Genomic DNA, 24,752 nt, shown 5'->3' on the forward strand with positions numbered 1-24,752 from the left:
ATTCCTTGAAGCCTCTAGTCCCTTAAGAGGTTTATGTCTTATTCTTAGGTGTGGCTAGAGATTCAGATGTTTCTTTGTATCGGTACTATAATTTCTTAGATTTGGTGCAGTGGAGGGAACCGACATCTTGAAACTACCACATGCATAATCTTATCCTTAAACAGAGCCTCCTGAGCAACAGATAGGATATACTGGAATTAGAGAAAAGTCTGGTACTTATTTGGTATGCTGGCTGTTTCCCTTTTTTGCTCTTGGGTCCAATTTCTGGTTTTCCCCTCTTTGACCCTGTATCTCAGGAAACTACATTCCCTGACTCTCCTAATACTTGCTTTCTGGGCCAGTTCAGCCAATGGGCCTCCCAGATGGAAGACTGGAAATGGTGTGAGAGAGAAGCTAGGGCTCCCAGCCAGGATGATGCCTCTGATCACATCTGTGGCTCTTTGGTGGCCCCAGCACTCACTGGGCCTGCTAGCTCCTGCTGGTCAACTCTAGTCTTAGGCTTTATTTTATTTTTTAATTTTTTTTTAATTGGAGTTCAATTTGCCAACATATATCATAACACCCAGTACTCATCCTGCCAAGTGCCCCCCTCAGTGCCCATCACCCAATCACCCCCCCCCCCCACCTCCCCTTCCACTACCCCTTGTTCATTTCCCAGAGTTAGGTGTCTTAGGCTTTAGTAACAGAAGCTTCTACCATCATCCCTCAGGTTCCAGGGATATAGGGCCCCCTGCTGTTCCTGATCTTTGGGGTGCTGTGTATTTCTTTTAATATCCACTCCTTACAACAGATTTCCTGTTAAATTCCCTTTGTTGAGAGGCCTAGTACGGTTTTGTTTTCCTGGCTGAACCCTGACTTGAAGATCAAAATTCTGAAGAGTTATCTTCAAAGGTAATGGTAATTCCTTTCTTTGAGGGGAAGGGAGCATCAGAGTGAAGGAATTTCAACTTGGGTTTCTCTGTATCTCAGCGATCCTGAGTTATTTCAAGAAATGACAGGGAATTCTTCAAAATGTGAATTTTGGCAATATATTTCATTTTAATTGCATATATGCCACAAAGCAAATTTGCAAGGAAAGGCTTAGGACCCTCTCCTATTATTAAACATAGTGTTCTGGAATTACGAAATGGCATGCTAGAGGAGTGAAAGCTTTGATTATAGTGGAAACCTTGCTTAAGGCCTCCTCAAGCTTTAGACCTACTTCCAGGCACAGCCATGAAACAGTTTAAAGAAAATACTTTCATCATCTCTATTATTTACCATTTTCTCTGTTGGGAGAGGATTAGGTGAAATGATACTAAAGCCTTAGAAAAATCTTGTGTAGCTCTATTTCTCATTTGGAAATAGAGAATATCACTGCCTTCTAAGCCCAGCCAATTATTCACTCCACAAATGCTTCATAAACTGCAAAGAAACAACAAGAAAGCTCACCACTGTGGCTCACGATCAGAGAGAGAATGAGATCCACATTGTGCCACCGATATGCCACATGGCTGCAAATATAAAAGGCCCTGAAAGATGCCATGCTTGTAGAAAAGCCCTGAATCCCTGCTTTCATTCCCATTTTGCATGTCTGAACTATAATACACGGGCCATCTATTTATTAAAGGAGAGAGCTTACCTTGGCATGGGATAAACTGGTGCTTGCAGCAAGATGCTTTTTAATACAAAGGACGTTTCTTGAATTCCTTTCAGATCTGAGATCCACAGCTTACCAGTGTTTGGTGTGTATGTTTTAAAATTGCCTGACTATTATACGATCCCTTCTCTTCAGCTGGCATGAGAAGGATATTCCCATCCTTTATATGCTCTGTTCTTTACTTCCTCAAAGCTGAGGCGGCAAAAACACTGCCAGCCTTATCCAGCTTTTCGTGGAAAGCCGCCACTCTTAACTGGCGCCTAAATGCAATTTCAGACTGTCCCCAGAGACCTTCATGCTTTGAGGTGAATTCATAACATTAGGGCCAACAAAGAAGTTAACACAAACTTTCACTGTTAAAGAAAAAGAAAAAAAAGTCTGCAGGCTTACTGAAGGAGCTCTGCATCTGTGAGCGCCTCTGTCCTCTGCTCCCCAGTGAAAATGGCCAGTTCATCCTTCAGTTCTTGGATTTCTTTTTGAAGGCGTATAATCATCTACAAATGGCAAGGTGGGAGAATGAATGTCAGCTCCTCATTAAAGGGAATGTGGTGACAGAGAACATACATCTCTGAAAATTACAAACAATTGTGAGGATACAAAAACGTACAGAAGATGATGTAAAAGCCACACCTGTATCTACCACTAGGTTTTGTGAAATCTTAATATTTTGTCAAAATTGTTCTAGAATTCATTTTAACAAATGAAACATCACTTATATAACCAGAGCCCACAATTCCTGTTCTCTTTCTGTCCTTCCTGGGGTGATCACTGTACTGCATTTAGTGGGGAGCATTTGTCTGCATGTTTTCATATATTTACTCCATCTGGATGGATATAATTGCAAATCATATATGGTATCGTTGGCAATGCTTTACATTTATGTAAATGTTACTACCACATGGAATGGCAACTTGTTTTTTCTTCCTCACATTGTTTTTGAGATTATTTATATTGCTTCATGTGGCTCTAGTTCATTAGTTTCATGGATATATACTATTTCAGTAAAGGAATATATCACAATTTATCCATGTCTCCTGTTGATGGACATTTAGGATTTTCACTTTTGCTATTATAAACAGTGTTGCTGTGAACACTATAAATCTCTGGGCACATATGTGAGTCACTCTATAGGGTCCACTTAGAAATAAAACTGTGTGGTTGTAGAGTATGTGCATCTTCCCTTTAGTAAATATTGCTAAACTGCTCTTCAGAGTAGGTGTATAAACTTACATTCTTTATCAGCAACATGTATATATTCTTTCCTGTTTCCCCAAATTTACTTCACCACATATGTAGTGTTGACAGATAATTTAATGTTGCCACTTTGGAAATTGTAAAATGGTACCTCATTTAGTTCCAATCTGCATTTTCTGATTATTATGGAGGTTGATTATCATTGCATATGTATATTGGCTGTTTGGGGTTCCTTTTCTGTAAATTACTTATTTACATTCTTGCTCATGTTTCAGTTGAGTTGTTTTATTCTTCCTTATTGATCTGCATGCAGGTTTCTTTATATATGAATTCTTTGTTAGTTTTTTTTAATTTAAAATTTTTCTTTACTTTGAGAGACAGCAAGAGAGAGAGAGAGAGAGAGAGAGAGAGAGAGAGAGAGAACAGCCAGGGGGAGGGGCAGGCAGAGGGAGAGGGAGAAGCAGGCTCTCTGCAGGACTCCATCCCAGGACCCTGGGATCATGACCTGAGCCAAAGACAGATGCTTAACAGACTAAGCCACCCAAGCACCTGAATCCTTTGTTAGTTTTATGTAAGGTACATAGATTTCTTCCAATCTATACCATGTTTTTAATTTTCTGGCATTCTTTCTGTTAAGTGAAGATTTTAAGTTTCAATATATTTATTATCGACTTCTTCCATTATGAGTTGCATTTTTTTGTCTTCTTAAAATCTATTTTACCTAAAACCAGAGGAATATTTCCCTATATGTTCTTATAAAAGTTTTAAAGCTTTGCTTTTCACATTAGACCTTTGTTTTGTATAAAATATGGGATATGGATCTAATTTATTTTTTATACAACTAACCATGCAAGGTTTGCTATTATAATTCTTATATAACATGTTTCTACATATAAATGTGTCTTTTCTGGGCTATTGGTTAAAAACATTATGTTCTTGACTATATAGGTGGCAATACTATGCTATTCTAATTATTATACCTTAGGAAATTTTGACATCTAGATAGAACAAGCCCCTTCCATTTTATTCTTTTCCAAAATAGATACTGCTATTCTTAGTCATTTGTTCTTTTGTATAAGTTTGAGACCCAGTTCATAAAACTCCACCAAATGTCCTCCTCAATTTTTAACTGGAAATAAATTTGGTAAGGGTAATTTGGTAAGACTTATCAAATTAGTGATGTTGAATCATTTCATTCATGAACATAGTATGGCTTCCTACTGATTCCTTTCAATAAAGGTCTATCATATTCTCTATAAATATATGTTTAATTATATATTTTTCCTAAAATGTAAAGTTTTTGTTGCCATTTTTTTATTTTTTTTATTTTTTTTTATTTTTTTTTTGTTGCCATTATTAATGAAATTTTTGTAAAATTACATTTTCTAATTGTTAGCTTTTGATTTATAGGAAGGTGAATAATTTTTATGTGTGGATTTTGTACCAAATAATTTTCTGAACATTGTTTTGGTTGTTTATCATTAAATATACTTAGATATTCTAAGCAATCAAATTGTCTGCAAGTAACGACAGATGCTTTCTTCTTTTCAAATCCTCATACTTTTTTTTTTAAATTGTCTCCGTCCTAAGACTTCCAAGTATAATGCTTCAGACATTCTTATCTTATTACTTCTAACATTTCACCTTCAAAATGTTTGCTGTAGTTTTTGGTTGATACCCTTAATCACTTTAAAGCTGTTCACTGATATTCATAGTTTGATGAGTCTTTTCAAACTACGGATTAATGTTTAATGGTAAAAATGCCTTTTCTTCATCTAGTGATGTGATCATATAATTTTTTCTCTTTTCAACTGTGAATATGATGAATCACCTTGATTCCTGTGATTTTCTTTTGTTATGAACTACTTCAGATATACAAAAAGATATAAAGGATGTCTTGTAAACCCACTACTTAACTTAAGTGAACACCAATATACCTACTACTTAGCTTAAGAAATAAAACATTACAGATACTTTGGAAGCCTGAACTTCTCTGTAGAGCCTTCTCTAAATGAATCCCTCATTACCATTACCTGAAATATGGTGTTTATTTTTCCCATGGCTCTTTCTTTTGCTATATACATTGACATGTTTTCTAATGATACATTATCTTTAAATTCTTAAAATGAGATCAAATAGCTCATGATACCACATATCATAGTAATAATCATACAACCATGATACAAAATTCCTAAAACAAGAATTAGCAGGGTGAATTCAATTTATATTCTTCCTTCAATATTTAGTAAACTTAAAAAAACATGGAGTCTGTTCCATCCTTCCTTCCTGTTTTCTTTCTCTCCCTCACTCTTCCCTTCCACCTCTCCTTTCCCCTTTCTTTTCTTCCTCTTTTTTTCTCTCCTTTTGGTAGCTTTGTTATTATTGAGTCTATTTATTAGTCATAGATCTATTGATGTTTTTAAAAATTCTTCTTAAAAAAATAAAACAAAACTCTTCTTGCATTAGCCTCAGTGTTATGTTTTTATAGGAAATTGTACATTTTGTTGTAAAATGTACTGCCATAAAGTCATTCAAACTATTTTATTGTTATTTGAAGATATCTACTGTACGTATAGCTAAGTCCCCTTTTCATTCCAAATGCTAAGTTGATTTCTGCCTTCTTTATTCTTTTCTTTATTAATCTTTCCAGAGATTTTCTCATTTTATTAATAGACTAAAAACTGAGTTTTGTTGCTCCTTTCCACTGTGTCTTGGCTTTGGATTTTATTTTCAGTCATTTTTATACTTTTTAATTTCTGTCTTTCTACTTTTTTGTATTTATTCTGTTGTTCATTTATCTAACTTCTTGGCTTGGGGTTTGTCAGACCAAGGGAGTCTGTAAGTCTGTAACCCATGTGAAGCAGAGCCTTAGTTAGGATTTCAAATTGCGAGGGAAACCACATTTTGCTTCACCTAAAGTCTAAGCTAAGGCAGATATGCTTCCCTAGCTTCTCCCTATGCCAGTGGGCAGATTGATTTCCTTCCTGGTTCACTCTTGCACTGGTTTTATGTTGGGAAGCAGACAGGATGTCAGGTCCATCATCCATCTTCCAAGGTTCCAGGGCTCCAACTCTGACGTCTTTCTTACGATTCCCTTCACCCCTTTACTCCAGAACGACTGCAACTTCAGCTTTGTTTTTGGGCCCTGGGGAATTCCCTTACCTCATTCAACCTCAGACATAGATTTCAAAAGTGCTCATTAAATTTTATATATAGGCGGGGTTCAGATTATCTCTGCCACACTGGCAGGACCAAAAGTTCCAAAGAACAGGATACTGAGTATTTTGAATATGTCAGTGCTCCTAGAATTTCATTTAAATGAACAGGATTGGGTGGGTTTGGGTTGTTTGCTTCTTTTCAGAAACATACTCAGAATCATCAAGCTCTAGAGCGAAAATCCCTAGGCAGGAGCTACGTGCATCATTTGTTTGTATCGCCTCCCCCTACTAAATTAATATTGATGACATATTTTCTATTTCTACTAAAGCTTTTAAACTCAAATCTAGCAACCAAATTAACTTCTGTTACTGAACAGAAATCTCAAAACGAAGCCAACTTTTCATGATTTTGAGATTATTACAGTCACACCTCCCATCAAATTACTGTAGAAACTTTGGAATGACAGCCATCTTTGGAAGATTTTGGCCCATGCTGAGTCACCACAGACTCTGGCCTCTTCACAATTCTTCTATCACCTTGTCTTACTGAGGTATCAATACTTGTAAAGAGAGCAAATCACAACCCTGGCAAACCCGATCTTAGAGGGCTGGCTTTGGATTCACCTGTGCCATTGGAGTTTTAGAGTAAAATATTGGAAATCCTATCCAAGTTGTGTTTTGGGTGGCTCTGGGGGCAAATTTACAATTGCCACCTGTGCTTGAGAAAAGCTTTGTCCATAAAGTCATGAAGTCATATCCGTTTTTAAAAGCCATTACAGGGGATCCCTGGGTGGCGCAGCGGTTTGGCGCCTGCCTTTGGCCCAGGGCGCGATCCTGGAGACCCGGGATCAAATCCCACGTCGGGCTCCCGGTGCATGGAGCCTGCTTCTCCCTCTGCCTGTGTCTCTGCCTCTCTCTCTCTCTCTCTCTCTGTATGACTATCATAAATAAATAAAAGTTAAAAAAAAAATTAAAAAAAAAAAAAAAAAAAAAAAAAGCCATTACAAAAGAGACCAGGAGATAATACTTGTCAGTTGCCAGATTGCTCTGCACCAGGAAGGCCTCACTATTTGTTCAATTAGCAGCTGTCAGCTTTGATTCAGGTTTCTCTCTTCTCTACATTTCTTGTAGCCCTACATCAAATACATGACAATGTTCACCTTTCTCTACATTCCTCAAGTTCCCTCAAAGTCTCTCTAGCCAAATTTAAAGAAAAACACCTCTCTAGCACTTAATATGTTCATTTTCCTTCAATTACACACTACTTTATGTTTTTGGGCTAAAGACTCATGACCGTCTTTCTCAGGCTGCTCTGTGATGCTACAGGGCTGCTTGCTGGTGAGGCACGGATGGCAGAAGAATTCATCCTATGAGTTCTCTTCCACTTGACTCATGCCTTTGAATTTTGACTCCTTCTTCCAGTAAGGGCACTGTGTGTTGCTGGTGTCTGACCAGACCTGTGCTGGAAAGAGACCCTGCCTCACCCATTTGGTTTCTCCAAAGATTTCCATTTGAGCAGCTCAAGCTCCTGAGGAAAGCAGGGTAAAGCCAATAACCCCATTACTCTTTTAATCTCTTTTGTCTTTATATGTCTGTGCAATGGTTTCAGGGGATACAGAGCAAAAATCAAAAGGAAACAATTAATATGAGTAATAGAGAATTTGAGAAGGCTTTTTTTTTTGGAATTTGAGAAATTTATAAATGAAGCATTATTGGTGAGATTTCACACCCTTTATATAACACATACTGCTAAGCTTATGCCAGCTTATGTTCTAGAGAAAATTTTAAAAGCTGAGTGATTTGAAAAGTAATATAATCTTAATTTGGCAATGTACAAAATTAAAATATTTAATTTCTACATTTTCAATGTTGGTGTAAGTTGATTCCATGTTGTATTTAATTTAGAGAAGACTAAAAAAATAGAGAGAAAACATCTGCATTTAAAATGAGGATCTGAGTCATGGAACTTGCAAATATTTTTGCTTTAAAAAATTCACTCTAATAAAGCAGGATGCATTGTTATAAAACTAGAAGTTTGGCTATTTTTCCATGGACTCAACCAATAATTAGTTTTTTTAAAGATTTATTTATTTATTTTTAGAGAGAGAGAGAGAGAGAGACAGCAAGTGTGTATAAGTGCTGGAGGAAGGGCAGAGGGAAAGGGAGAGAGAGAATCTCAAGCAGACTCCTTGCTAAGCCTGAAGCCCAACACACGGCTCGATCTCAGGACCCTGAGATCATGACCTGAGCCAAAATCAAGATTTGGATGTTTAACTGACTGAGCCACCCAGGTGCCCCAATAATTAACTTTTTAAATCTCTAAAGTAAGTAACAGGACAGTTACGCTAGGTTCAACTATATAACCTTTACAACTTCTTTCTCTCAGCTTTTATAAAAGATGGTCTATTATTATTATCTCTAGATTGTTAAACTGGTATTTTCTGAAAGGGTATCACCTGCATGTAAATATAACTAGCCATGACTGCATAGCACATGCCCTCGGGACTCACTACACATTCTAGGAGTGGACTGATAGGACTGCAGGTGGGAGGCCCTTGAGTCAGATCATTTGCACTTGAATCCTGGCTCTGTCACATATAGGAGGCTGTGACTCTCAACAAATTATTTAACATTTCTATGCCTCAGTTTTGTCATCTGTAAAGTGGGGATGGAGATGATATCTACTCATAAAGTTGTGAGAATTAAATAAATTAACATGTTTCCAATATTTAATACATTGCCTAGTACAAAGAACATGCCTCCTGAATTTTGCTGATTTTTGATCTACTTTGATTTTTTTTCTAACATAGTTTAAGTTCAAATTTTCTTACTAATCTGGGATCGATTTCTTCATTAAGAACGGCTTCATTCTTTATGAGTGCCACTCGTTGTGCAAATCTGCAGGTCGATATAGACTCCTAGAAAGCAAAATAACTCCTTAAAATGTTATGGCTCAGAGAGATAACAACTAATTTTTGTTCACAGAAGAAAGAAGCACACCTAAAGAGTGATATGTACAAAACACAATGAAGAAACATACCTCCAAATTAGGAATCTTTGCTCTAGGACATCATTTTGTTAGTTTTACCTTGGCTTTGTAAAATGACCAGTACCAAAAATGTGGGAGATCATGAGCTCCTACGTGGTGACTGATATGTATTTTTCAAGTACTGATCTATTAAACCAGAACCACATATATAAATCATAATCATAGCAGGTACTATTATAATACAAAAACATGAAAAACTACAAAATAAACATTTGTAACAGGCCAAAAAGAGGCTTTTCAAAGCATCTTCGAATGCACTTAAGGCTTGGCCTTGTTTTGGAAGACACCCTGCCACTTCCTGTTTTCCTCTTCTGGAGAAAGTTTGGATTCCAAGTACTGGACTGAAATGCATAAAACATGAAGCTGACTTTACAACAGCCCATGAAAGCCAGTCAGTAGTCAGCCCCTGACAAAGCATCCTGTGTGCTGCACTCAGTGACGTGTCTTAGGGACACATCGTAGAGATGCCTCCAAGGTATCTTAGTAATCAGGAACAGAAGGGAACAGAAGCTAATCAGTCTCCTCTCTCATGTCTTCTGGCCAAGATGACTAACCCAGTAACAGGTTTCCCAAAATTTGTGTATGAGCCTTCTTCCTATCTCCCAAGCACCGCTGTGTGAAGTTCATTCTCAAATGGGGTAATTATAATGCTGGCAAATAAACCAAAACTATGCTCTCTGTAGGGTGTTTATAACCCAGAGCATATCCCAAACAGCTGAAAAGATGGAAACCCACCCAGGAGCCTCAACTCCATCTCATAAACTAGCAACAGAAACTCAGATTGAGATCTCCAGAAAGAACCCCAACATACGTCAATATTCCTTTTCTCTAAAGACAGTGTTGCAATCATGGTCGTCATGCAGTTCCCTCCCAAACTGTCTCTTAGGACACTGGTCATCATGGAGTTCCTGTAGGGAATGTGTGCACGGTGTTTTTCGGAAAGAGCAATGATCACCTGTGGCACAGTAGAAAAATAAGGGCATTAGATTAGCAGAAAATGCACATCTGATGCTCAACTGCAGTGAACATTCAAACAGAAATCATAATTGAATGCAGGCTGACATCTAAAACTTGGGCTCAGACTAAATATCTTAACAAGATTTGGTACAATAATGGTGGAGATGGAGGGAAGTAAACTTAGCTAAAACATAACCCATGAACACTGTAATTTTTGGATAGATGATATAACTTGGCATAGAATAGGATATATTATTATCCTGTTTTCAGCCATTGGAAAATTCATGTAAATCATGATCATGCCAGATTTTTAGAATCCTATCAAAATTGATCTATATGACCCATCTTCAAGGTAGAAGATGCAGAGCAATAAATAAGAACTATGAGACACAGCAGGGGTTAGTGGTGGAGACCCAAGAATCTGGTACCATATTGTCCAGGTCCAAATTCTAGCCTTACTAGGGCATGTCACTCAACATCTCTGTCTCAGTGTCCTCAACTGTAAAACACAGAAAAAATAATATTTATCTCTTAGGGAGTTGGGATAATTAAGAGTTAAAATGTACAAATTACTTTGAAAAGTACCTAGCCCAGTGCTGTACAGGTGTTTGCTACCATTCTAAGTGATGGGTGAAGTTTACGTTTGTTCAACTAAGGCTCACTTGCCTTACTCTTCACTTAATAGGAAGGTACTAGCTGGATGAAAGGCTGCTGTGGACTTGTCCCCAAACGGAGCCACCAGGGGCTCAGGGTTTTCCTGGGAAGATGAACCCAGGGCTCGGATGTCTATCCCAAGCATCAGGAATAAGGTACCCACAGACCTGGGCATCACAAGGGCCTGACTCTTGAAAATACCTCTGCTAACACCTACCATTGTTCTAATCTTCCTTCCTCTCAGGTGTGTAATCCCCACCATCAGAACTCCTACTCCCTTGGTTTACAAAACAAGATTGTTTTTTTTTTATAATAAATTTATTTTTTATTGGTGTTCAATTTACCAACATACAGAATAAATTCCAGTGCTCATCCCGTCAAGTGCCCCCCTCAGTGCCCGTCACCCATTCACCCCCATCCCCCGCCCTCCTCCCCTTCCACCACCCCTAGTTTGTTTCCCAGAGTTAGGAGTCTTTATGTTCTGTCTCTCTTTCTGATATTTCCCACACGTTTCTTCTCCCTTCCCTTCTATTCCCTTTCACTATTATTTATATTCCCCAAATGAATGAGAACATATAATGTTTGTCCTTCTCCGATTGACTTACTTCACTCAGCATAATACCCTCCAGTTCCATCCATGTTGAAGCAAATGGTGGGTATTTGTCATTTCTAATGGCTGAGCAATATTCCATTGTATACATAAACCACATCTTCTTTATCCATTCATCTTTCGATGGACACCGAGGCTCCTTCCACAGTTTGGCTATTGTGGACATTGCTGCTAGAAACATCGGGGTGCAGGTGTCCCGGCGTTTCATTGCATCTGTATCTTTGGGGTAAATCCCCAGCAGTGCAATTGGTGGGTCGTAGGGCAGGTCTATTTTTAACTCTTTGAGGAACCTCCACACAGTTTTCCAGAGTGGCTGCACCAGTTCACATTCCCACCAACAGTGTAAGAGGGTTCCCTTTTCTCCACATCCTCTCCAACATTTGTTGTTTCCTGCCTTGTTAATGTTCCCCATTCTCACTGGTGTGAGGTGGTATCTCATTGTGGTTTTGATTTGTATTTCCCTGATGGCAAGTAATGCGGAGCATTTTCTCATGTGCATGTTGGCCATGTCTATGTCTTCCACTGTGAGATTTCTCTTCATGTCTTTTGCCCATTTCATGATTGGATTGTTTGTTTCTTTGGTGTTGAGTTTAGTAAGTTCTTTATAGATCTTGGAAACTAGCCCTTTATCTGATATGTCATTTGCAAATATCTTCTCCCATTCTGCAGGTTGTCTTTTAGTTTTGTTGACTGTATCCTTTGCTGTGCAAAAGCTTCTTATCTTGATGTTTTAAAGGCTGTTTGGGACAAAACCACTGGTTCTGCTTTAAATTAATGACCAGAGATTTTACTACAAACCAGATACCTTGTGATATTTCTCTCAAAAATTACTTCTCCACTCTCAGAAATGAAGCCTTCACATCTTATCCTTTTGTTTCAGACCTCCACCCAGCCTCTCTCCCTGCCTTCAGTCTTAGCTGATGGCCACACACCCTTCCATTAGAAGTGAGGAGCCTGACCATAACCATCTCCTGTCCCACCATCAAATGCCCCACATACTCTGTCCTTCCTTGTGTCACCAAACTGCTCCTTCTAAGGCCAGTGCCCCATCCTCTCCCTCTTCTTCTCTCATCTACCTTGCTCCTACAATTAACCTTTCTCTTCTGCATCAATTTCTCTCTCTCACCTAGATCATTCTCATCCTGCATGCCCACTAGTCTAAAAACTAAGATGGCTCTTGCCAAGGTTATAAGCAACCCCCGTTGTACTCAAAACATTTATTGCCATCTTATTAGATCTCTGAGTTGAGTAAGCATTCAACACAGGAACTCACTGCCTTCTTTTGGAAACACTTTATTCATTGAAAACTAGGGCACCACACTTCCCAGGTTTCCATCTTTCCTTAAATACTAGTTAACGAATGCTCCTTTCCTTCTTTCTAAATTATAAATATTGGAGTGCTCCAGGGCTTAGTCCTTGATCCTCTTCTCTTTCTTATCTATACCCTCTCCCTATTAAATCTCATCCAATCACCTGGCATATACATATATCCTGACATCTCCCCTATCAGCTTCCACCTGTTCCCTGAGCTGCTGTCTCTGTGGCAACCCTAAATCTCCACTTGGATGCCTATTCTTGATCCTCTCTCCCTCTCTCCACAAATCTGATTCATTTCTGGGCTCTCTGATCATTCTTAATGGCACCACCATTCTACCTAAGGGCACAGGCCACAACCCTGGGCACCATTGTTATTTCCCCTTTCTGAAATGCAATCCATCAGCAATTTCTACTAGTTTTACCTAAAAGACTTGCCCAGAATTGGACCACTTTTCACACTTCTTCTGCCACCACTCGAGGTTAAGCATCTATCATCCTTTCCTTGAACAACTACATAAGGCTTTGACTCAGTCCTTGCTTCTCTTTTTCCCTGCTCTGCCCTGGTCCCTTGGTCTACTTCCCACAGAGAAATCTTTATAAAATATGTTATATCAAGTCACTTCCCTGCTCACAACATTTCTTTTTCTTTTCTTTTTTTTAAAATATTTATTTATTTATTTATTTATTTATTTATTTGAGACAGACAGAGAGAGAGAGAGAGAGGGGCAGAGACACAGGCAGAGGGAGAAGCAGGCTCCATGCAGGGAGCCCGATGTGGGACTCGATCCCGGGTCTCCAGGATCATGCCCTGGGCTAAAGGCAGAGCTAAACAGCTGAGGCACCCAAGCTGTCCCATTTCTTTACCTTCCTGAAACACCATAATGTTTCAACTCCTGCATGATCTGGTCCCTGTGTACCTATCTGTCCTCATCTTCTCTTGTGCTTTCATAGCCCACATTGGCCTTCCTATTACTCCACCATACCAAGATTGTCTCCACATCCACCACCTTTGAATTTGTTGTTCCTTGTACCTAGGATTATCTTGCCCAGATTTTTATATAGCTTCCTGTTTCACATCATTCAAATCTTTGCTCAAACCTTGTCTCCTCACAAAGGCTTCCACGGAACACCTTGTCAAAAGTAATGCATCTACTTCATTTTTCTTCCAGTTCTTATCACTATGTAAAAGTACATTCATTTATTTACTTTTTTTTTTCAATCTGCTTCCTCACTTGGCTTTCAGCTTCATTAGGCCAGGGACTTTGTTTCTCTCATTCACTGTTCTAGCCTACTGCCTAGAGCAGCATCCAGTCCCCAGTCCAGGGCAGAAACTACGTTGTTTTACTAAAATAGGTTAACCCCCATTTTAGTTTCACTTCCTATGAAGCCACACTTCCTAGTCTCTATTACAACTCAATGGTTCTATGCAAGACCTAGCTCTGTCAAAAGGATACCCTTGTGTGGGATTGGGAGGTGAGTGATGAGAGCTGGTGGCCACAAAGAAGAAGATCAGATTTATAGGAGAGTGTGGTGGCAAAGGCATCTGGTTCCTTTGAGGCAGCTGTAGGAACTTTCTGGAATCCAGGACTTAATGTCCTGAGTGCCAACTAGGGATAATGGTAGTGTTTTGCAGAGCAGTTCAGTGATGTGGTTAGATGTGTCTCCTGTTTACTCGGCTCTCAGCTGGGTAATATTCAAGCTCAGTTTTCGAACTTTTCTTGAGGTTCTTTACGTTTAATAAACTCTATGCTGCTTAAGTTAGCTACAGTAGGTTTTCCATTTCACAACTAAGAAATCTAATACATGTTCTCGACACTTTTATGTGAAATAATTTAACAAATAAATGAGTAGATTAATTGGCTTCACCTAGACAGCATGAAGATCAGTAGTATGGGATGAGACTTGGTGGAACTGAGTTGCAATGTAACCTGAAAGGAAGTGGGGTACATGGCAGACCCAAATCTGAGTGGCAAGGTGGTAGCAGGGGTGTTAAACAGAACTCCAGACCCAAGGAGCCAGGAGGACAAATGAAATGCCTCTAACAAGGCAGGCCCAAATACCAAACACCAGATCAAACAGGGGTTGGTCTAACAGATGTGAAGAGAGGGTGGCATTACTACTTACGAATCATAATTATCTGACAATGTTCTAAGTACTTTGAAATTCTTTCATAAAACAAATGTCATTATTTTTTTCCTGCTCCAGGAAACCATATTAATATCTCTTCTATTCAACAGCTTTATGACAACTTAGATGACATAAAGGAGAATATGCTTATTAAACTCCCTGTTGATATTAAATTCACTGGGGTTAGTTAATTTGCTTTTAGTTGCAGTAACAGAAAATGTAACGCAAACTGGATTTAATCATAAGGGAAATTTATTGGCCCATATAACTATAATAGGAAAGGCTCAGGTTACATATGAATCAAAAGGTCAGTGCTACCATCAAGGATTTACTTTTCACCAATGTCTCTGTTCTACCTTCCATGTTGTAGAAATCTGCTTTTCATGGCTGTAGTATGGCTGCCAAATGTCCTTATTTATAACTTATGTGAGAAAGTTCTCTAATCATTAAACATATATCCTGAGCTTCCCTAGGGCCAACTTGAGTCATGGACCCATCTCTGAACCAATCACTCCAGCCAAGCCTCCAGCTGGCTTAGGCAAGGTCAAGGTCTACCCCTGGAGCTGGGACGGGCTCCTGGTTGCTACTCCTACAGTAAATGTTGTAGACGCAAACCCAATGTCCTTTCCAGAAAGGGTTCTAAAATTGTTCAAGAGAATAATTAAAATTCAAAATGGGACTATGGATTAGAAATCATGGTCTTTAAAAACACAAAAAATAAAAGCAGAGTATAATAAAAGAAAGAACCTAGGACTTAGAGGCAGAATCCAGCTGTCCCACTTGTGTGATTTTAGGCAAAGCTCTTAAATTTATCACTGTTTCCTCACCTGTAAAAGTGGGATTAGAATACCTGCCTATCTCACAGAAATGTTTTAAAGATGAATAGAGATTGTTTCTGGGATAGTAAAACAAAAAAGTACTCATGTTAGCAGTGGTATCCAGGCTATGTTCTTTAGGATCCCTCTGGACACTTGTTACAGATGTATAAAGCCAGTCCTGGGCCATTTCTCTACCAGAGGCTCTGAGTAGGCATCTTTTCAACAATAAGGAATCTGAAAAATATCAGAATAAGCCCAGATCCCTTGGAGAAGATACAGATCTTCTGAGTGAGGCAGAAATGGCCTGTATTCAGGAAGAGAGGCAAAGTGGATTATTCTTTATGGGCTTTGGACTCTCTAAATTGGGCAGGAACCAAATGATCTGAATGGCACAGGCTAAGGAGGTAGTTCTACAACCTGGATTTTTAAAAAATGTTTACTCTCATTTTGGGTTTCATGTATAAACAAAACAAAATGTTCCTGAAGGCATTCTTTAAGCAACAAAGAGTGGAAACTCACATTATACTTAAAAATATCTCCAAGTACCTAGAAACTATTCTTAAAATCAATAACTCAGATTACTATTTCATGAATTAAGGAGACTTTCTTTAAAGAGCTCAGAAGCACACGGAAAATTATCCTTTGGAAACTGACAATGATTTGGAGTGGTTACAACTGGCACTGGCACATTAGCTTTTCTCCTAAACACACATATTCAGTGGAAGCCAAGTGGAAACTGAAACTCTGAAGTCCCACTTATGGTGGATAGCTGGCTGAAGGCGACCCCAATTCTGAATTTTGCAGAGGAAGAGAGCAAACACTCTGTTCCTAGTGGTTTCTCACTTGATGTTTGGGCTGACAGAGACGAGGGTCACACCAGGAACACTTGGGGAGGCTTATGGTTAGAACAAGTATGCATGACCCCTTCCTTTTCTTCCATGGACTTAATTTCTAGGGCCGAGATTTACCCTGTTATTGTGGCTTAAAATGTTTTCGAGGAGGCTTTTTGGAAAGAGTATCACATACACAAGGATAACTCCAAAACCAACAATACTCTGACAAACAGAAATTTATTAACTTGTGAGCACAATAAAGTGCACTCAACTCAGAAAGGCTGTACCATGCAAGCAGGTGTAAGATCCACAATTATGGCCAGAAGGGCAATGACATTCTGCATGGAATTTCTATAACCAACGCGGACTGGCAATGTAAGAAAGGTTACCAAATTGTCTATTTCTTAGGACATCTCCATCTATATATTGAAATGGAGATGGAGAGGATGTAATTAATTACAAACACTTACTTGAATTGCTCACAGCATTTATCGGACTGTATGTAAGGATTTGTTTATATGTTTTGCTCCTTCACTGGGTAACAGGATAGCACAGACCAGTTCTCAATCAGGCATTTATCCCCATCGCCTAACGTAACTCATAGCAGTTTGTAAACACTTACTTACAATTTGTTGAATGAATGAGTGAATGAATGAATGAAGGAAGGAAGTGAATTAAACCAAATTGTGACACTTCCAGTCTTGTTAGCCCCATAATCAAGTCCTACATAAAGAAAACCTGGGTATAAAAGTCCTTGAATTCTGTTATTTCATTAATAGTATCTACCCCTCTTTTTATTATTCTCACTCTCCTGTGCTTTGGTTCTTCCTCGTTTATCTCTTTCTGTGTGAAATTCCAAAATTTCTCTACTACCCACCTACTTCCTCTCTTGCCACAACTAGATTTACTCAACTCCATGCATCTATGCCCATAAACTGTAGTTTTCTATATTTATGTCCCTCTTCCCTCTTATGCTCATCTTCCCCTCCTCCCATCTCTGTTATGCTATAACCTCCAGGAAGATACTTGTAGATCAGGGTAAGTAGTTGTAGTGTAAGTAGGAGGCTGTAGTGATGCATTGAGTGAATATGAAACAGATAATTGACATTCAGAAAGCCAAAGGTCAATGACATGTGAGTATTGCTGTGGTTCGGCTGAATAGAGCCCTCAGGCTCAACTGCAGCTAAGGGCTAATGGACTCCCAGTTCCCACTGCCTGACATGCTCTAACCCCAGCCCTGCCTGGTTCCCTCCAGTTGTTCTGTGAGTCTCTGCTTAATATCAGCCCTGAGAGAACTTTCATTCCTTTTCTCCTCTTCAGCCAAAGTCCGATCCCCGATTACCAACTCTCCTCACCCCTTGGCCTTTCTCTGCACAACTCACCTGGATTACAGCCAAACATTTAATGGCTATTTATTTCATGCACATCTCCCTGCAATGGTCCCTGAGACTTTTGGCGCAAGGACCATTTTCTACTTTGCTCGGCACCATGCTCCAGTGTCTGGCATAGTCCTCAAACATACTACTGCTCCTTATAAATGTTTGCTTAGTAAATAAATTCATTATATAGAAAATCAAATTCACAGAGCCACCAAGACCACTCACATGAGGCTGATGCTACAGGCATTTTGAAGAGAAGACATGTGGGGAGAAGAAGAGTTTTAATGAGAAGTAGCAGCTTGCAAGGTTGTGTAGAATGAAGAGAGAGGATAAGGGGCAGAATGTTTTTCTTGAGTGATAACAAATGGTGAAAATTCTGATTTAACTAATGAATATAATTTTGTATGAACAGATGGGCATAATAGGAATTTAAGCAGGGAGTGCTGCCATCAGAAACAAGTAGGTATATTTCTTTGAAATAAAACACTTTGAGTACAGTCCATTATGTTTTCATATCAATGTTTTATAAGTGTCCTATTAAGTAAAAAGCTCTGTTAAGTAAAAGTACTATGTAATAATTTGAGCAAGGAAGAGCTAGGAAAGCTGACTCTCGTCAGACACACTAAAATTGTCTGAACACCATGGAGCCCATTAATCTCTGGGAACTGCATTACTGGGGTTCATTTAGTCAGAGCCTAACTGCATGTACCTTGTTCAGATACAGCTCCCTTAGGTTTCTCTCAATCTGCTTGCTCAGCCAACTTGACCATTAGAAAACATTTAACATCAGGACAATCTCAGTCCCAGAAGGGTTCATTAGGCAGTAAAAAAAAAAAAAAAAAAAAAAAAGGCGGGGGAAGGGTGTTCTGTTTGTTTTTTCAAATCTTTTAGCCTCCAACACTCATTAGCAAGTTCTTCTGCCTTGCCAATATACTCTGGACTTCTCCACTCCACTTTTTGATCATGCTTCTCTTTTTTTTCTCTCAGAATTTGGAAGTAGTTGCCATCTTTAACATTCAACTCACAGCACTTTACTCGTAGAGCTGAAAGAACTTGAGAAATCATTTAATTTAATATGCTCATTTTAGGGATGAGGGTTTTTTTTCTGGAAAATTTATTTAGCTAAATTCAGATGAGCTTTCTTTGCACATGGAGTCAAGTTTGGAAATCAAAAGTAGAGCACACACTGGGGTAGACTGTAATAAACTTGGGGTAGGGGTTGGCAGAGAAAGCTAAAGTCAAAAGAACCTTCCTAGGATCACAATCAACAGCTAGACAAAGTCACCAGAAGCTGAAAAGATACTACTACTACTACTACTACTACTACTACTACTACTACCACTACTGATAATAATAATAATTTAGACATCTCTAAATTATGTTCTCACAACTAATCTACTAGCCTGAAAAGGTAGGTCCCAGGAGGCCATTTATACCCTATATTCACACCCATTACAATTTTTACAGTGAAAACAATAACGTATAATGAGAGAAAACGTGGGCTTTGGAGGCAACCAACTCAAGATTCAAATCTTCACCTCATCACTAGCTGGTAACCTTGAGAAGGCCTCCAGAAGATCTGAGTTTTAAAATCTATTAAAATGGGAAGACTAACATCAACAGTGTAGGGCTTAAGGTTTAAATAAAATGGTATATACAAAATGCTAGACCTACACCAATATTCACAGCAGCATTATTTACAATAGTCAAAAGGTAGTAACAATCCAAGTATCCATTGATGGATGAATGGATAGACAAGACATGGCATGCGCACATAATAAAACATTACTCAGCTTTACAGAGGAATGAAATTCAAATAGATGCTACAACATGGATGGACTTTGAAGTCATTATGCTAAGTGACATAAACCAGAGAGAAAAGGACAAATATTGTATGATTCCACTTATATGAGTATCTGGAACAGTCAGGTTCATAGAGACACAAAGTAGAATAGAAGTTAGCAGGTACTGGGAGCATAAGGAAACAGAGAATTATTGTTTAATGAGAACAGAGTTTCTGTTTGTGGTCATGAAAGACTTCCGGAGATAGATGGCAATGAACTTAATGACACAGAATTGTACACTTAAAAATGATTAAAATGATGAAATTTATGTCATGTATATTTTGCCAAAATAAAAGAAGAAAACAACAAAATAAAGATACCAGCAGAGTGCCTGATGCAAAGTTTATCAGCGAATGATAGATACAGTTACATCCCATTGTGCCCATTTTTACCTGTTCTAAGTAGTGTAGGGACAAGTTGATATACTTGGCCTCTGTTAGAAGTTGGCCCCCTACTCCAGTCTTTGCAACTCGTTCTGAACCAGCCAGGTCAACTAAGTGAAGTTTGGCATGCCGGACAGTTGCAGATCCTGGTTCTTTGCTTGATAAATGAATAGTGAAAATGCAGTGGGAACGAGTTGAAGCCTGGTTCATCGGAGTCTATAAAAAAGAAGTTGCAAAACAAAATTAATGTGAACAATGAGAATCTTTGCAGGCTATCAAAAAACTTAGATTTATATTTCTAATGCTACAACATTTCCAATGAAGTCAATACTGTCAAACTCAACAAAAACACTTGTAGCTGAGATTGGTTGATTCAGAAAGTGAGGAAAGAGTTCAAATGAAGTAAAGCTTGGGTCCTCTTACTAATATGATAACTTGATTCCATTACTTGACCACAGTAACCTTGAGCCATCTAATCTTGGCTAGCCATATGGCAAATGCTCAATGTGAATGTCATGGGGAAAAAGGTAAGAACAGATGCACTGGGGGAATTCATTACACACTTGTAATAAACACAACTTTCAGTCGAGGATGCCTGGTATTATTGCTACTACCCAACAGTGAATGGGGGTTCCAGTTAATGTAATAAATAAGAAAAAGAAATACAAGTTATAGTGACAGGAAAAGAGGAGATTAAAGCAATTATTATATATAGAAAAATATGGTGGTCTATGTAGAAAATGCAGGAGCATCTACAAACTATTAAAAACTAAGTTTAGCAAGGTTGCTGGATGCAAGATCAACACACCAATCAAGAAATTTCTAATAACCCAACAATAATTAATTAGGAAATGTAACATTACTTACAATGGCCACAAAGACAATGATGTAACAGGGGATTAATTTTATAAAAATGTGTGATTTGTAGGGAATATGATATTAAAAGATACCAAAAGAAAACCTGAGTAAAAGGTGTCCTAGATATTAATATACCATATCAGGGATAGGAAAACTAAAAATTCATCTCTATATTAATTTCTCTATATTAACCTATATATTCAATGCAATTGAAATAAAAATACCACACATTACGTTTGAGGAACAGAACAAATTGGTTCTAAAACACAGATGGAAGACCCAATATTAAAAAATAACAAAAATAATTCTGTGAAAGAAGAACAAGAGAGAGGGACTTGTCCTGCTATACATCAAGGTATACCATAATGCCTACAGTAATTAAAACAGTATGGTGTCACTGCAGGAATGGATAATGAGGTCAGTAAAACATGCTGGGCTCATTTAGGAATTCTACGTAAGATAGAGGAGACGTCACACTGCAGTGGAGAAAGGACAGACTAATTAACAAATGATGCTGAAATAACTGGTTCTCCATCTTGAAAAAAATAAATTTAGGTTGCTTTCTCATATCAGACACACAAGTAAATTACAGAATGTAATAAAGACTTATGTATGAAATTACACAATTTTAACACTAATATAAGAAGATATGGAAGCACATCATAGCCAACCCACGGTAGTAATGGATCTTTTTTAAATAAAGATTTATTTATTTATTTGAGAGAAAGAGAGAGAATGCAAGTAGAGGGAGGAATAGAGGGAGAGAATCTCAAGCAGACTCCCCACTGAGGGAGGAGCCTGATGCGGATCTCAGTCTCACAACCCATGAGACCATGACCTGAGACAAAATCACAAGTCAGATGCCTAACCAACTGAGCACCTCAGGTGCCCCGGGTAATGGATCTTTTATGATAAGACATTAAACACAAAAAATGGATTGAAAGTATTTGACCAAATTATCCAAAATTGAAGAACTTCTGGCTGATAAAATCTACCAACTAGTAGTAGGAGATTGGGAAATGATATTTGCAATTCATATGGCTGACAAAAGATTAATATTTGAAATAAAGAACTCCCACGTGTCAATAAGAAAAAGACAACTCAGAAGAAAAATGAGCAAAGGATATGAACAGGCAACCTATAAAGAGGAAATTTGAACATGCCCAGTATTTTTTAAAAAATGCTCAAACTCACAAATAATCAGGACAAATAATTAGACTCATATTGATAAACCATTTCATTTATGTCCATCAGACTGGCACAATTAAAAAAATAACAAAGTCTAATGAAATAAGGTTTGTAAAGATACAAGGAAACAGGAACTTTTAAATACTGCTAGTGGGAATATAAATTAACCCATTTTTGAGAGCAATTTGACAATATGTGGTAAGGTTGTGATGTATATAACCCACAACCCAGCAAAAGACCACAAGGTGTATTTCCTGGAGAGAAATCTGGAACAAGGAACACCAGGAGAGAGAAAGGGGGTGGATGATATACACACATATGGTCATTCACTGCAACACTGTTTGGGGATAGCAAAAAATTGGTGCAAGATGTATAACCTAAATGAACATCTGTGGTGGAAAAGATGAATAAACTAGGATAATTCAAACTATAGAGAAGTTAAAGTGAAGCACCCTTTTGATAGATTGACAGATGGGATTTATGAAATGCTGAAGAAAAATAGCATGTTAAATAATGATATAAACTTAGATGATCAAAATGATATTTGTGATAGAATTTAGGTAAAAAAGCAATGTTATGTAGAAAATTTGTTCTTGGTTCTGTAACTTAGGTCATTAAAGTATAAAAATATGGGCTGGAAGGACACAGCAAATTAATAATAATGGTTGTCTTTGTGAGGAACACAAAGCAAGAGGCCAATGAGAGGACTTCAATTTTGTCTGTAATATCCCAGGTATATAAAATTATCAGAAGCAAATTCTGATACCTAAAGATAAAAAAATCATCTAAAAATATTCCAAATGAATGTTAATATAAGTAAATATGTGTAACTCTCCATCTCTGCGAAATGAGATTTAATGAAAGAATTTCCATATGGATGCACATGTATTCGGATAGGGTAACACACTTGGATGCTATTTTAACTAGAAATTCCTTCTGTAAATATGAGTTCTTGATACATGCCATTGTTGATTTACACCAACTAGCAAAATACACAGATGTCAAAATACTGGCATTGTTTTGGTGATGATAATGTAGCGAGTGAGTTAAATAGGCTGAAAATATGACCCATTACTCGTTGCCACAATAACCATACCCAGATCTGGCCAGTGTGTGATTTTGCATGCTGAAGTGGATCAGCAAATAACTGTGCCTGTAAAACCGCAAACTCAAATTTAGAACCTAAGTTGAGGTGTCTTGAAAGTGACTGGAAGTTATTCGCAGAACTTAAACATGGGTTTCATTTCACTGTTATATTCGCACAACAATAAATCCTACAGTACTGCCACAAAAGTCAAATTGACGATCGATATAAGCGAGTAACACAGAGGCCATCCCCAACAGCTGTCTTTAGCTCTACATGGATATACTGAAATCACAGTAAAATGTGGCCATTAGCAAATAATGGAAGAATGTACCCATTTCAAAGGAATGTGAGATTTACATCAAATTAAATTGTATTTCTGGAGTCTGTAATTAAAATGCAGTAATATGCTGTCGGAGTCCATGCCTACAATTTTGTAACTTCTCATAAATATTTCCTGCATGAAGTAGTAGTTGGTGTCCTCTTAGCAAAATTTTCTTAAACCTCAGAAAACATTCTTTATGTGTAGCTGTTTTAAGTGTGATTGAATGTGCTGGTGTCTGCTCGGTGTTTATTCAAGGGTGTCTTTAAGCCTCATAAGCATGCCCCTACATTCGTCCTTTTAAAGGTAAAATTGTATTAAAACATTTCTGAAACTGCCCAAGAACAGATGGCACCATTTAGGCAGATTCATTCAAATTTAAGCGCACATTTTAAACAAATGTGCTCTTGGCACTAGAGCCTATGTCTTTGGAAAAATTTTAGTGATGATTAATCATCTGCATGCAGAGAGCGTTCATATTTTATATCAGTCTATGGCTACAGCTCTGCATTAGGTAGCACAAAGACTGGGAGGAAAATAAGACATAGACCTTTCCCTCAAGAAATTTGTAATCTAGTTCAAGAGCTAAAGACAAAACAAGTGAAATGGAGTGAATGATGTGCAGTAAAGAAAGTGGTCTGTTCTCAGAATGAGCATCCTGATCCTCTAGGTAACATCTAAGAATGTTAACCATCCCCTCATTCTGGAAGCTCTCTACCCACTCCACTTCTCCTTGGTTTCTAGAATCAGAAACTGTTCAGGCACTTTTTTTTTTTTTTAAGAGTCAGAGAGAGAGAGAGAGAGAGAGAGAGCGCTCAAGTGAGTGGGGGAAAGGGCAGAGGGAGAGAGAGCATATTAAGCAGGCTCCACACCCAGCATGGAGTCCAATATGCCCCTTGGTCTCGCAACCCTGAGATCATGACCTGAGCCAAAATCAAGAGTCAGAAGCTTAACTGAACCATCCAGGCGCCCCGTGTTGTGACACTTGCTAACTGCTATCTCCTTTTCCTTTGTTGGATCCTTTTCTCTCTAGCACCTAAAATAATCATGTCCCAAGCTGTGATTATCATATTTCTTCCCCTTGGAAAGCTCTTCTTCTATAGCTCTGATTATCACTGGATAGGCACTCTAGTGTGATTAAAAGTCGCATACTAATGATCTTAGAATCTGGTATTGGAATACCTGGTTTCAAGTCCTGGTTCCATCATTTACTAGTGTTTGAATCTTAAGCAAATTTACATAATTTTGGTTTTCATGTCTTGGCAATACCATAACAAGACTTGCTTTGCTGGGGCACCTGGGTGACTCAGTTGGTTAAACATCTGACTCGGTTTCAAC

At 38.2% G+C, this 24,752-nt stretch overlaps 1 protein-coding gene across 9 annotated transcripts in view; it reads right to left on the reverse strand.

The window, feature by feature from the left end:
• Positions 1-24,752, reverse strand: part of KIF6 (kinesin family member 6) — a 373,943-nt gene that overhangs the window by 228,435 nt on the left and 120,756 nt on the right. For 5 of the 9 annotated variants that reach the window (XR_011996134.1, XM_072731591.1, XM_072731589.1 and 2 more), the window contains 4 exons: positions 19,972-20,178; positions 9,852-9,995; positions 8,823-8,909; positions 2,030-2,133 (listed from right to left, as the gene is read on the reverse strand). Coding sequence is in view for 8 of the 9 variants with exons in the window: in XM_072731591.1 (XP_072587692.1) it covers positions 2,030-2,133; positions 8,823-8,909; positions 9,852-9,995; positions 19,972-20,178 (542 nt within the window). In the remaining variant the exon portion in view is untranslated. Of the gene's footprint in view, positions 1-1,621; positions 1,777-2,029; positions 2,134-8,822; positions 8,910-9,851; positions 9,996-19,971; positions 20,179-24,752 lie in introns of those variants that run through there. The other 4 variants (XM_072731605.1, XM_072731600.1, XM_072731597.1 and 1 more) reach the window with 2 other exon arrangements.

The sequence above is a fragment of the Vulpes vulpes genome, chromosome 1 (genome assembly GCF_048418805.1).
Source record: "Vulpes vulpes isolate BD-2025 chromosome 1, VulVul3, whole genome shotgun sequence".
Taxonomy (NCBI): Eukaryota; Metazoa; Chordata; class Mammalia; order Carnivora; family Canidae; genus Vulpes; species Vulpes vulpes.